This window comes from Gambusia affinis, linkage group LG14 (genome assembly GCF_019740435.1).
Source record: "Gambusia affinis linkage group LG14, SWU_Gaff_1.0, whole genome shotgun sequence".
Classification (NCBI taxonomy): domain Eukaryota; kingdom Metazoa; phylum Chordata; class Actinopteri; order Cyprinodontiformes; family Poeciliidae; genus Gambusia; species Gambusia affinis.
The window spans coordinates 12,863,019-12,876,532 of NC_057881.1; the positions used below are offsets into that span (position 1 = coordinate 12,863,019).

The 13,514-nt window shown below is 37.8% G+C and overlaps 1 protein-coding gene across 1 annotated transcript; it reads right to left on the reverse strand.

Moving 5' to 3' along the window:
• Window positions 1-11,840: 11,840 nt before the first annotated feature.
• Window positions 11,841-13,276, reverse strand: fabp4a (fatty acid binding protein 4a). Its single transcript, XM_044139476.1, has 4 exons — window positions 13,076-13,276; window positions 12,799-12,974; window positions 12,552-12,653; window positions 11,841-12,082 (listed from the first exon to the last, which is right to left on the reverse strand). Exons 1-4 carry the CDS (start codon window positions 13,146-13,148, stop codon window positions 12,032-12,034), a joined length of 402 nt encoding a protein of 133 aa, XP_043995411.1. The 5' UTR covers window positions 13,149-13,276; the 3' UTR covers window positions 11,841-12,031.
• Window positions 13,277-13,514: the final 238 nt, after the last annotated feature.

Sequence of the window (13,514 nt, forward strand, 5' to 3'; positions counted from 1 at the left end):
GGCAGCAGAGGACTAATTAGCTAAATAGCACTCTTAGCTACTAAAAATGCATGCCTAAATGTGTCTCCTGTCTTCTCATATTTGCAATCTGTAACCAGTTATTGTTCATACTTTACGTTGTCTTATGCCAAGTTTGCTTTTTGTCTGTCTGTATTTAGAAAACAATTTTAATTCTAGATTTTTACAGTTAGCAGAAACTTACTTAGACTGGTTGGATAAATGCAAGCATGCTGGAATCCTAAATATGTAAAAGCAGTGACTAATCGGTCATTTGGCACATAGGTCACTGGGGTCAATTTCAGAACTGTGTAAAAGTTGACTTGCAGGACAATATGTCTTTTTCTCACCTACGCCCTGTGTCTTTTTTTCTTTTTCTTTTTTTTCTCTCGAACTGGTCCCCTCTGTCTCTTACTTATCCCATTCTTTTCTTTTTTCTTCTCATGTCTCAGTCCCTCCATCTAACTACAATTTAAAAAGGAGACAGGGGTATGTTGAGGGGGCATTGCATTTGCTGACTGGGCTGGCCTGACACTTTGGGTTAAGCGTTATGTCTGCCAGTTCTACGCAATTGTGCCGGCCCGCCTGAATAGGTCCAGTGATGCGGACACCAATGAGCGTGATCCCGGCCAACAGAGGCCATGCGATGACTGTGCCCAAAACTAATCGGGTCCAAATAAAAGCTGTGTCTGGCAGAAGCTGACCTGCATAGAAAACCCAAAAACCTACTGGAATTGCAGCGTGTCTGATTAGTGTGTATGAAACTATATCTGTTATAATATTATTTTTCCTTTTGACTTTTGTTGACTTAGCGAAAAAACACACAATAGATTGAGTCCAGCTGCTAATAATAACCTGCCTCAACATTTCTTGTTTTTTTTTCTGTTTTTTTTGCTTAAATTATTTATTAGTCATTGTTGAGGGAAAGTAATTTAATAGTAGACAGAAAATCCTTAAATCTCTTGCAAAAGTCAAAGATAAACTCTTGAAAATTTATACAATTTTCAAATAATACACAAATGTTCTTGCCAGAAATAAAGCACAAAACAACAGAAAATTACAAAATATATTAGTCTCTCTTTCACTAATCATATAACTCTCCCTTTTGCTTGTGCTCACTGTTGAGTCTAATGAATGCTAAAAAGTGAGGAATGCATTTGCTGATGTAGAAAGGACACGTTGCTGATAAGGTTTCTGTGAAACAGGTTGCTGTGTCTGAACAGGAAGTATTCTGCTGATTGAACAAGGCCATTTAATTAGAAAAAAGTCATTTTAGGCGTGAAGAAATCCAAGTCAACAATACTCTCAATACAACTAAAACACTCCAAAGACATATGCAGCATAATAGTCTCATAAAAGACTCAGAGATAAGGGAAGAAAGTATTTGCTTCTGTACAGATTGTTTCTGGGGGGTTTTTGTGGATTTTTATTTTTTTTTATTTTTTTTTGTCACACTTGGTGAATGTTCTTTCTGAGGGATCTTTTTTGTCTGATTAGTCCACATATTTCTCCTAAAGACTTGGGCACACGTAAAATAGTCCTTTCTGGTCTTTTTGGCCAGTAGTCTTCCCAGTTTCTTTCTTGCTGCTGACTGAGCCAAATGGGCCTGCAGTGTGTTAAATGCTGTTCTAAGGTCCTTTGTGAGCTTTTAGATAAGTTGATGATACATTCTTGGAATATGTGTTAGGCTGGCCTCTCCTGGGAAGGTTTTTCACTGTCCCATGTTTTTTTTTCCATTTGAGGATCAGGAATCTCACTGTGAGTCACTGGCATCCCAAAGCCTCAGAAATGGCTTTGTTACCTTGTCCACATTGATATGTCGGTGGGTCTGTTTCGTACCTGTTGATTTTTTACAGTACTGCTTTTTAAAATCTTTTGACCCACTTAATGTGGCCTGGCTGGTTCCATATATGGGATTTCTTGATTTCTGATTAAATGTAGCAAGTGTAATTGAATTCAGCTTCCAGAAAAGTTGCATTTTTCAATTAGGGGGATAATAATATTTTTACACAGGGTGGGGTTGGCTTCTTTAAGAAGGAGATCATAATTCAAAAATATGTATACGCTTTTTTCTATAAGAGCTCTGAGAATAAAAATAATCACCGTTTCTGTTTGTTGCAGCAAATATTCTATGTGAAAGTTCAACAGAAAGCAGAACATCCCTTTTTGTCAAGACCTATCTGCTCTCAAAGCTCTACAAGTGAATCACAGTTTGTCAGAAACAGATTAAAAGCCTGACAAACCCCAGAGAGGAACAGGCTCTTCAGTTCCTGCAGAGTTTCCAAACCGGCAGGCTGCCTAATTTATAAATTGTCCACTACTTGTATGAAATGTTATTCCATACAAAGGTTAAAGCATGTCGCCTATTCAAAATGTGTGCAGTGGGTCGCAGGTTAAAGAAACGGACAAAACAGCCATCGGACTTCCAGAAAACTTGGGAGAACTCATATCCTGTCTTGTGAGTGGGTGGAGGAGGGGAGAAGTCACATGATTCAGACTTTGTGTGGCTAGCCGGTCACACTCCATGAGGCATCTCGTGTTTTGCGTAGTTTGAGACCGCGCTTGCAGTTTGAAATGGGATTAACCTTTTTAATTCACTGATGTCATGCAGAGATCAAAGAGCCTCTCATTCTCTCACAGTTGTCCTTTTCTATAGTTAGCACCTAAAGTGTAGCTGAATTGTTAAAACAGTGTTAATATATGTAAGATTTTTGTACTGAAAGATAAAAGTTGCATGCTAAAGGGAAGAAACTTCTTTGCTTGCTGAGGCAGCAAAGGGAAGTCTCTGCTTCTCTTAGCCTAAAGTATCCCTGATTGGTCTTATATATGTAACTCTGAGAGCCAATTAACTGAATTATTTCTGCCTCCCTGAGCTTTGACAGGAACACCCAAGGGGACAATGAGAGCACCACCGCTTGTTGGCCAGCTTTTGATCCAAGCAAAGTGTTTTTTTCAAAACCCCATGCTTACTTAATTCTCTGCATTTCCTTGACCTTTAAACACACTGCACCTTTCCCTGCTGCTAGCACACTTAGGTAAGGACGTTTGCTGGTGTAACAGTAACCAACCCTCCTCTTCCTGTCCGTGTGCCCTGTTTGCTTCATCGCATCTCAGTCGTGTTTCAAAAGCAACTTCACAATCTTACCTTCACCTCAGCAATCATCCCTTTTACATGACAGTTTTCTGTAGCTGCATGTTAAATCCTTCTTTTTAACCCTTTGTTTTGTATTTCACTCCGATTAAATCGCGAAGTCCAACCGAAGGGACGCAAAAAAAAGTGGATCTGCACAAGGTGCTGGTTTTTGTTGGTGCACAGCTGTGCACTGGAAGGAAGGCAGCGTGATTCTGTCATGCTGAGATTCACACTGACGTTATCTCAAACAGCTGTGAACCCGAGGGTTCACAGCTGTTTGGTTATCAGAAACAAGCTCTGGTTTCTTTGTGTGCTTTTAGATGTTCCTCAGACAAGTCGTGGACAATTGAGAACTAACATCTCATCAGGGAGTGCACCTGACACAACTGAGAACAAGTTAGATTAAAGAGCAAAATTTCACTAGTTACAACAACTGAAACGTCAAAACGCTTCTTGTAGTAAATGCAAACTTAAGGCAGTACGGTGAAAATGTATTTGTCCTTTTACGAGATTTTAGCTTCTTTTTTTGTACTAAAAGAAGATTTAATTCTTTAAATAGGGGTGTGAGGGTATTATGTAAAATCAACTTTTAGAGCTTTATATCACGGTATAACGTAATTGCCTCATTAAGAACATTTCAGGAGAGTTTCTTTGACTCATTCATGGATATTTTAGAAATCCTCACCTACCATTTCTCCAAATCTTCACCTTGGAACTTCACTCAAGTAAAAGTGAAAAGAACAGCCTTTGTCATTTGACTCTTGTCTTAGCTTAGTTACGGTCTGATGCTACGAGTTTAATCTTTTCTTTATGTTTGCGCTCAGTTTCTGAAAAAATATAAAAACTTCTCCACAATTCCTAACCAATAGTCGGTGACAGGTTTTAAATTAAACTTGGTCCCCCTCTCCCAGATTTCAACAAATCTGTGTTGAAATCTGTTGTTTGATGGTGATCATGTCCTAAATAGAAGGAGGGGCCCAAAATTAAACATTACTTGAGGCCTCAAATAGTCTTTGGCCAGCCCTGAAAATACTGATTGATTTCAACTATTCAACTTGACCCTAAGCATAAATGAAAACAGTATCCAACAGAAGGGGGATTTTACCATTTTATTTTATGTAAAGATATTTTATACAACCACATAAACTGTAAGAAGAAAAAAAGTCTAATGTTTTCTGAACAAGCTTCTTGCAGTTTATTAACTCTTTCCAGAAGGTTCAATAAAATCTTGCTGTTTGGGTTTTGACTGTTGAGAGTCCCGTCTACAAGCAGCTTGGAGAAAGGTCAGCCTGTGACTAATGGTTTCCGTTTTCCTCCCTGAGGTTATCTCTCCAGTGCATTGTCGGGAAGCGTCTGCTGCCTACAGCACGTCGCAAAACGTCCGTCAAGCCAACTTTCCTGATGACCCATTGTTGTTTATTTTTTAATTTAAGTTTCCTTAAAAAATACAAAAATACAAAATACAAATACAAGTCCTTTGTCCATGTGCAAATGCAAAAGCAGCTACTGGGTGATGTAAACAGATTATCAGAGTACAGACTGTCAGAGGTCTACTCACCTCTGACAATTGGCAAACTAAAAGAGACAACCCATACTGAAATGTAGTCAGTAATAATATCTCTATTGGGACACTATCACAAATTGTAAACACCACTGCAGAAGTTAAATTTGTTGAGTTGTCATTTGCAGATGCTTTGCACATTTTCCCTTGCAAAAACAACTTTTAGGTTCATTGAGATTCTTGCTTGGGGCAAAGCAAAGGATAACATCTTACATACTACCACATGGTGGTGGTAGCGGGATGATCTGGGCTGCTTTGCTGCTTCAGAAACTAAGAGTCTTGAACCATGAAATCTGCTTTCAAATTCAGCGGAAAATACAAATTCCTGGCCATCAGTTTGTGACCTTAAGAGCAGCAGTTCACCAGGACAATGATCCAAAGTATAGCAGAAAATATACCCTCTGGGGTAAAAAATAAATAAATTTAAAAAAAAAACGGTTTTGGATTAATCTATAGGCTATTCATACTCAAAAACTTTCCAATGTGGCTGAATTAAAACAGAGGAAACATAATGTTAAAGAATTCTCATTTCTTTTTCTGATACTGACATTTAATTGATGGTCTGAAATGTGTGAAAGAAAAAACATCTATATGTCCGCCTGCCTGTCTGTTTTGAAATGAGGTAATCTGCTTGCATTTGCATACTTTCTTCACCATTTTTGAAAACATACCCAAACAAAAACACTATTCTTGAGAAAAAGAATAGTTTATTTGTGCCGAAATAACGTTTTAGACTTAGTATTTTCTAATGTCCCCCAACATTTCCTGCAGCAAAAAGACTTGTTTATTTAAGAAAACATATATTTATATTTGAGCCATAAGGACCTGGCAGACAAAAATCATGGTCTGACCTTTTGAGTATCAAAACCTCTCAGCTCCTTACCACCTGCAGCGGAAGGTCAGCATGTCTGTGTTTGTCTGTGACTGCATACTTAAGGTACAGACACCACAACGTCTTTGTTCTGTGCTACACCATCCTGTGAAATTCTTAAAAATCTCACGGGGTTGTTTCCACCAAGATAGGACTGCAGACAGTTTGCTTTACTGTGTGGTAAAACAGGGTAAACCTTGGCTGTGGTATCTGCTGTCACATTTGAAAGTAGCAGTTGCGGCTCTTCTTTGGGTTATGTAACATAGTCAAGAATTCAGAAAGAATGTTATTTTTCCTATTGACTAAATTTTGATACTAAGGCATGGTAATTTTATTTATTTTATTATTATTATTATTATTTTTTTTTTTTGCAACAACCTGTTTGAAAGAAGCAAATATTTGCTTTAGAAGTAAAGCAAACACGCTGTTGGCCAAGAGAACTGCAGTCCTCATTTGTTTTGAGAGCGTAGTAATTTGTGTTTGAAGTTAGTTTTTTCCTGAAACAAGTTCTGTTTAAACTCAGCGTCCTGTGGTTGTAAAATAAACCATTTTGCATGCTGTGCAGGTTTTTCTTTTTATTGTTTAGTTTTTGGCTGTTGTTGGTTTTTTGTTTGTTTTTGTTTTTTTGTTGTTTTTTTTGCACCAGTGAATCAAAAAAAAATTTCTAAGAAAAACAACAATCAGACCCTTTTAAAAATGCTAACACCGATCAGCATTGACATCAGGTACAGACAAAAAACACCTTTTTAAAAAAAATCTGTTTTCTCTGTTTTCCTTCTTTTATTACCAGTCCTTTCATTTTAAAGATCACATCAAACACAATTGTTGCACTTTTTTGCCATTTAACTGGACAGTATTAAATTTCTTATGTCATAAATTTGCCCTTACCTTAGACTCTCTTATTCTTATATTTCAGTTTTCTTTTTTCTATCTTTTTTTTTTAACCTTAGTTTGACTATCCTGGCCTCCATTTACCTGTAAATTGCTGCTGTTGCACCCAAATTTCCCCACTGTGGGACAATGAAGGTTATTTCTATTTCTGCTGCACATGGTTTCTGTTAATAGAGAAGAGAGGGGAGAGAATATATCAAATATTATGACACCTAATGGCATTTTTTTAACCTCATTTGCCATACCTATCTATTTATTTAGCCATTTCTGGCTAAAATCTACCGAAGACAAAACTTCAATCAAGTTCTCATGTTTGTACACGCAGAGTTTCATTTGTTCTGCTCCCAGGGGAGTACTATTGTGTAGAAGCTTGCTCACATGGTCTCACTTTAAAGATTTTCCACCCTCCTTCCTGCAGGCCCCAGGCTTTACAATCACATACAGGGGCCTCATTCTACACCAAACTTTGACAGGAACTCCTGCAGGGATGACTGGAAAAACAGCGAATCTTTGTGGTGCTCTCTAAAGCAAAATAAATGCTCTTCCTCATATGCCCTACAGAATCCTTTGGATGTTACATTTGAGGCTGACTCTGTCTGCTGTCTTCTTTGGACAACTGCCATGACAACAGTTGTTAGACTATCATTTTAAACCTAAACACAGAGTTGCTGCAGCAGTCTGAGGACCGCAACACTTTCTGGAGTCCATACAAAACATCTGCTTTATTTTGCTAAATGGCACTTTGCAGGTAACATATAATCTTTTATGGCAAATAAAGACAATTTCCAAGCATTCTGTTAAGAATAAGGATGAGGCCTAGCAATTAATTGCATCTTGTCAAAACCTGAACCTAAGGATTATTTCTCTACACATACTGATGAAAAAGTGCAGATGCACGCAGATGGAACATGCAAGCTATTTAAAAATAACTAATATTTTTTTGCTTTCAGACAATAGCACAAGCCATCACACCACCACAACCCCTGTTGGCAAGTCATTGAATTTACCTGCCTTTGTCTGAAATTAATAAAGGACACATTCCACTAAAATAACAAACTCAAACACTCCTTGTGTGTCATTTATTTATTCATTGAAATTTAGTTTATTTCTTTAGTTTATTTTATTTAATCAGCATCAAAGCAGTTCCAAGCAAAACACATTAGTGTTTCAAGTTGGTAGGAGGCTGAAAATAAAGCACAAGGGCACAACATGTCATTCTAGGAATAGACCGTTGAATCCAGCTGGGCTTCTCATCCTGGAGCACTTTTATTCCTCCTTTTCAAAGGTCCTCACTGCCACCACATTTCCCATTCTGGATCTCTGTGTGCAGAAAGATGGAGTGACTTTAGAGGTCAGATGAAACGACGTTTGTAAAAACTCTAGCAAAAGTCATTTTTCATGTACTTTTGCATGCTCCATCCTTGTGCATTTGCATTTTCTCTGGGAAAACCTCACATGTAATCTTTGTCGAGATGACACAAATTAATCCCAGTCTGGCGGTAAGTTTTGTGCAATTGTTTGAGTGACAGCTTTCTCCAGTATTTTGGTCCATTTTAATGCATCAAGATGTAAGTATGTCTTTTAATGTACAACATGTACAACAACTTTATTGTAGGAATGTCAGATACTAGTGTTAGTCATTATTTACTCTTTTGGTGCAAACTGCTAAGAGCAGAGTGTAAAATGAATCTAGTTACAGTAGACATTACTCAAACTGCTGCAATAGTAAAAAAAATAAAAATAAAAAAAATAAAAAACATCACATCACTGCAGCTGCACAACTTTGACCAATTTCACAACCATCGAAACACAGATATTCAATGAGTCGATGCAGAGGGCAATTCCAAGTACAGCCACAGGGCACAGCTTGCAAAATGCTTAGACACTAATTAATGAAATCAGAATTCAGCCTTCTGTATGACTGAATTGCAGGGATCACTCAGGGGAAATCTTGTTGCACGGCAGCCAGGCTCCCCCACGGTTCTGTGGGGCCTCCTCACACATAACTCATTTCTGCTGTTTGGTTTCTCTGGAGACAGATCTCAGATCAACCCAGAGGCCATTTTTCTCCTGCAGAGAGGAGTCAAGATGAAACTAATGTGTTTTTAGCGAATGTCAAGGCACTGGGGGAAAATCTCAGGAAATCTTTTCATAAGTCCACCTCACAGCCAACTCCACTGCATGAGAAATGCTTGATGATGAATGTTGAAAAACGATAAATCAAAATGGTTTTGTGCTGTCAAGTGCAAATAAGATTTCATTAGTGTAACTAATGAGAGAATGAGAGCTTCTAGCCAAGAAAAGTTGTTTTATCTCTAAGTCAGATTTCACCACACATGTCAGACGAAAATCGTGAAAAAGTTGTTTATCCGGTGGTGATTTCCTCAATCCAACATCAAAGCCACACAACAAAAGTAATGGATCTTTTGCTTTTTATATTTATCTTACCAATCTACTTCTCTATCTTGAATGCTGCTTCTGATGTAAAAGCAAACAGGAACCTTTTGACCCTGATCTTGTCTCTCCTTTAAACCAACAAAGCGCCATACCATCCCCGTTTCACAAAACACTCCCCAGAAATTCACTTCTGAGGATAAAGTAGAGAAATATTTGATAAGACATGCCACTCATTCTCAGTAACAAACCATGTGAATGTATTTAAGCTTTTAAGATCCACTTGTTATCTAACACAATGTGCAGGCTTGAGGCTCTAAGGGTATATTACAGATTTATAGCTTCGTTGAAGCACTAGAACTTAAAAGGTGTTTGTGTAAGGCTGAGTTTAGATTGAGGACAAGCAGAGGAAGGGTGTCAACACTGAAACTCAAGTGGAGCTTTCCAGATGTTATGCAAAGGATATGAGTTAATTCCTCTGAAGTCCCAGACCTGCTGTCTTTCTCATGACACAAAGCAAACCCGGTGTCAGCCAGATGCAACGTTCTATCAGGCGTGAGAACATATGCAAGTTTACTTGAGATCTTTAGGTTTTAAATTGTTCCACATATCAGAGGCCAAAATTAATCTAGAGACTAAAACTTTTGCTCTTTTTAAAAACAAAAAAGAAGTTCAAGTGAAGGACCGATCAGTGAACTTCCTTTTCAAGTCCTCAATTAAATTTAGGTCTAGACTTTGAGCCATTTTAAAACATTAATACGCTTTGACCTAAGTCATTCTATTGTAGCTCTACAATAGAAGAGCTACAAGGGTTACGCCATTTTGTGGCCCCTAACAAACTTCTTTGTCCTTATAACAAACTTCTTCTCTCATCCTTCATCCTTCATTTCAGTAGTGCCCTGCGTTGTGTTGCTCGATTCATGCACTTTAATTAAGACTGAATGTTTTAAAAGGCTGTCCACCTCCAGCTGATCAGGAAAAGCCGTGTTAACAGCAGTGGAAGATGTCTGGGAAGAAAAGACTCTGAGGTGGAGATCCGCCCTGTTCCCTGCAGTTGTCCAAACAAAGACACAGGGACGCCTTGTTGACTTTCAAGCAGTGCACCTGTAAGTCAATACATAGCAGATGTGCCTTTTGGCTTTCAGATTGTGCACACAGCAGACTCTTACCTCATGAGCAGCAATCAAATCAAGACAAAAGCCAAGAATAAAAGATTGCGATCCATTATTCTTGTACCTTTAGAGGTAATATTAGTTAAAGGAGTCACCATCTTAAACTGGTCCACTGGGAAGATAAACTACTCAATCAGCTTTCTGGCATGTAAAGCAATGAACAACAAAGCATATGCAGAACACACAGCTGCTTTTTAGTTTGAATGCAGCTGGTCAGTATGAGGGTTAGGAGAGTTGTAATTATGGGATGGCAGCATTAAAGAATCATATCAGGCTGAGGAAAAACAACTATGAAAAGAGATGAAATCATTGCATAATGTAGTCAGTTTGCTGTTAGCTGGCTTCAGGCTAAACCAATGAAATTGTATTCTTTTCACATTCTTTTACTTGAATCTGATGTTATTTCCAACAAGGACAAACTTGAATTCAGCTTGCCATGCTTGGGTTTTGTTTGTCCAGATTCTACTGCTTAACTCCGTGTAGTATTAATGAATCATTACAGAAGAGGAGCACAATGGTCTAATGTCAAATTTATATATCAAAAAATGGTTAGATTAAAAAAAATACATTAATCTACTGGATTTCCTATAGATTTTTCATTTCAAATCTCCTTAACTAGAGTGTTGAAATACACATTTTCTGCTGTAAGGAAAGAATTTAGCATAAAATTAAGTTTTGTAAATTATATTGATGAATCCTTTTGGACTGTATTTTTTTTTTTATGAATAAAGAGATAACAGTTTTTTGCCCCAGTTTTGCCTAGGTTTTTTTTTTCCACAGCTGTTTCATTTTAAGATCACATAAAGTGCATCTTGAGTTAGATTGAAAAATCAATCTGTCAAATTCCTTTATTTATGAAGTTAGACATTCAGATTATGCGCATATCTAGATAGAAAATCTAGATATCTAGATTAAGATAGTCAATTTTTATTTCTCAATTTCTAGACCTGTGTGGATAGGTTAAAGTATTTGCTGTGAAGTTTGGTGTTTTTATGTATATTCATTAGTAAAACCTGATCCAGAGACAAAAACCTCCCATCCTTAAATGCCCAACAAACCATTTCCCTCTGCAACGATAAAATTCATTTAACAGAAAATTCTAATACCATAAGATTGCAGGATGCAGCGTCCATACAGAGTTAATGAATTTGTTTCATTGTGAACCAAGGAAAGGTGATTAACCTGAAGTTAAATGTTTTGAGTGGAAAACAGGAATTTAGTACACCAACTTCAGCACATTGACCTTTGCCAACAGTCCATTACATTCCTGTTCACTTGGCCTCTTCACCAGAAGGTTAAACATTGTGTCCTTCACAGCTGCCAAGTCTATTGTCCACAATGAGTGCCGGCCCACAAGTCCAGGTTCAGCTGTTTTAGTAGTCAGGTCCAATCAGTACCATCGGCCTGCTTTTCCCGTCATGGGAAATTGGTTGTCGCCACTTGCAAACAAGGGAGGGAAGGATACCCAGAATGCTCTTGTGCACCATACAGCTGCCAGTAAATTAGCAATGGGAAATGTTCAGACTCCAAAAAAAATAAAAAGAATTTCCCCCTACATACCATCTAAAAAGAGCTCACATTCCCTGGCATCCATGCAGGATGGCTCAAAGTTTTGACCTTTAAAGGACCTATGGAGGGGAAAAAAAAAAAAAAATGTTTCATAACCCTTGAGCACGTGGAAACACAGCCTTTGGAATTAAAAGCAGCTCATTAGATAAATCTGGAAGCCAGAGAACTTCTATTCAAACATTTCCCAGCATTTGAACATCTTAGAAGGTGACCTTGATTAAGACTCAATGACAAAAAGAGTCAGACATTTGATAGATTCTCAAGCTAAGCTTTTATTCACAAAATCCACCATAAGAGTTTCAAACAAAACCCCATGACGGTGTCAAGATGAGGGCAACAAGATACAAAAAGCAGACTTTGGCAACAATTGTACAGAGAGCAGAACATGCCATTTCAGTTTGGGAGCATGCTCATTGAACTGAGCCGGTCATCCAGTATCAACATCACTCCTTCACGTACGTCCTCACGGCCACAACATCTCCCATTATGCATTTCTGTGGAGAGAATCCAGACATATTATCTGGAGCATGTCTTTAGAAAGTTATGCAGAAGGCGATGTCAAGGAAGAGAGCGAGGAAAAACAAGATTTAGTATGAATTTCTATTGCTATGCTTATTTTGTGTGGTAAAATTGATCTCATTCCAGCATTTTAAAAAGAAAGAAAAACATAATAGCTTTTCACAATACTAAAAGACTAGCTGAGCCAAAACTGCCCTTAAATACATGGAAATAGAAATGAAAGCAAAGTAAAAAGATTCAGTTTTTTGCTTTGATAGTGTGACTCAAGACTTCCAAAAGGAACCCCTCAGTTCTTCCACATCGTCCAAGAAGATAAAAAGCAATCCTATTTTATAACTTCAGTCATTTGACCTCATTTCTCTACAACATGCAGTTTGAAGTATTAAGGTGGGTCTTCATTGGCTTAAAAAAAAAAAAAAAAAAAAAAAAAAAAAAGATACTTACCGCCACGAGTTTGCCATCAGAGATTTCCCTTTCGATGTTTGTTTCTTTACCATCCCAACTTTGTTTCTGAATAAGCTTGCCGCTGTCCAGACTAACCACAGTCTGCAGGGCGGAGAAGAGGAGAGAGCGACACTGTTAAACTCCAGCATTTGGGGTTTTAAAATAAATTTTTAAAAATTAAGAAATGACAAAGCTGCGACTCCTTCCAAATCCAAATGTTGAAATCATTAAGACCCAACAAACTAACCCTCGTCTTCCGGTCATCAGCAGTCGTCTCCTCGAAAGGCTCGTTAAGCTTGAATTTGACCTCGGTAGTTTTGAAGGCGCTCTGAGATTTCATACAGATCATCCCCTGATCATCCACGCTCATCACGAAGTTAGGCTTGGTTCGGTTCCCCACTTGCCGGGTGGCAAAACCCACACCTGCAGCACGGAAGAACAAAAAAATGAATAAAATTTCGGGGAAATTCAACGACTTCAGTATTCATAAAAACCCTACTTTGCTCAATTTAATAAGAGCTCACCCAGTGCCTTCATGTAGTCATCAAAGTTCTCACTGGAAATCATCTTCCATGTTCCCACAAACTGGTCAACCATTGTCGCAGTCTTTGGTGTGATTATCCTTCACAACAATTCTTAACTTTCTCTGACCAATATGTTGAACTAGTCAGGCAGTGAGTGCTTTTAAAGGGCCAGCTCGATTTTTTTTTTTTATCTCCCCCGTAAACGCACGTGAAGCCAATCGCATCCCTCTATGTCACAAGTCAGATATTTAAATTACTTAAGTCCCGCCTCCGATAATCCTAACCTTTTACTTACAATGCTGTTTATTAAATCTGTGAGTGTATATATATTTTATTTTATTTTATTTTTTTTTACCGTAATCGGGTTTTTTATTTCTTTTTAGTTTGTCCTATGTTTGAAGTTATCTCAGAAGGATCTGAAGGTATAAAAAAATAAATC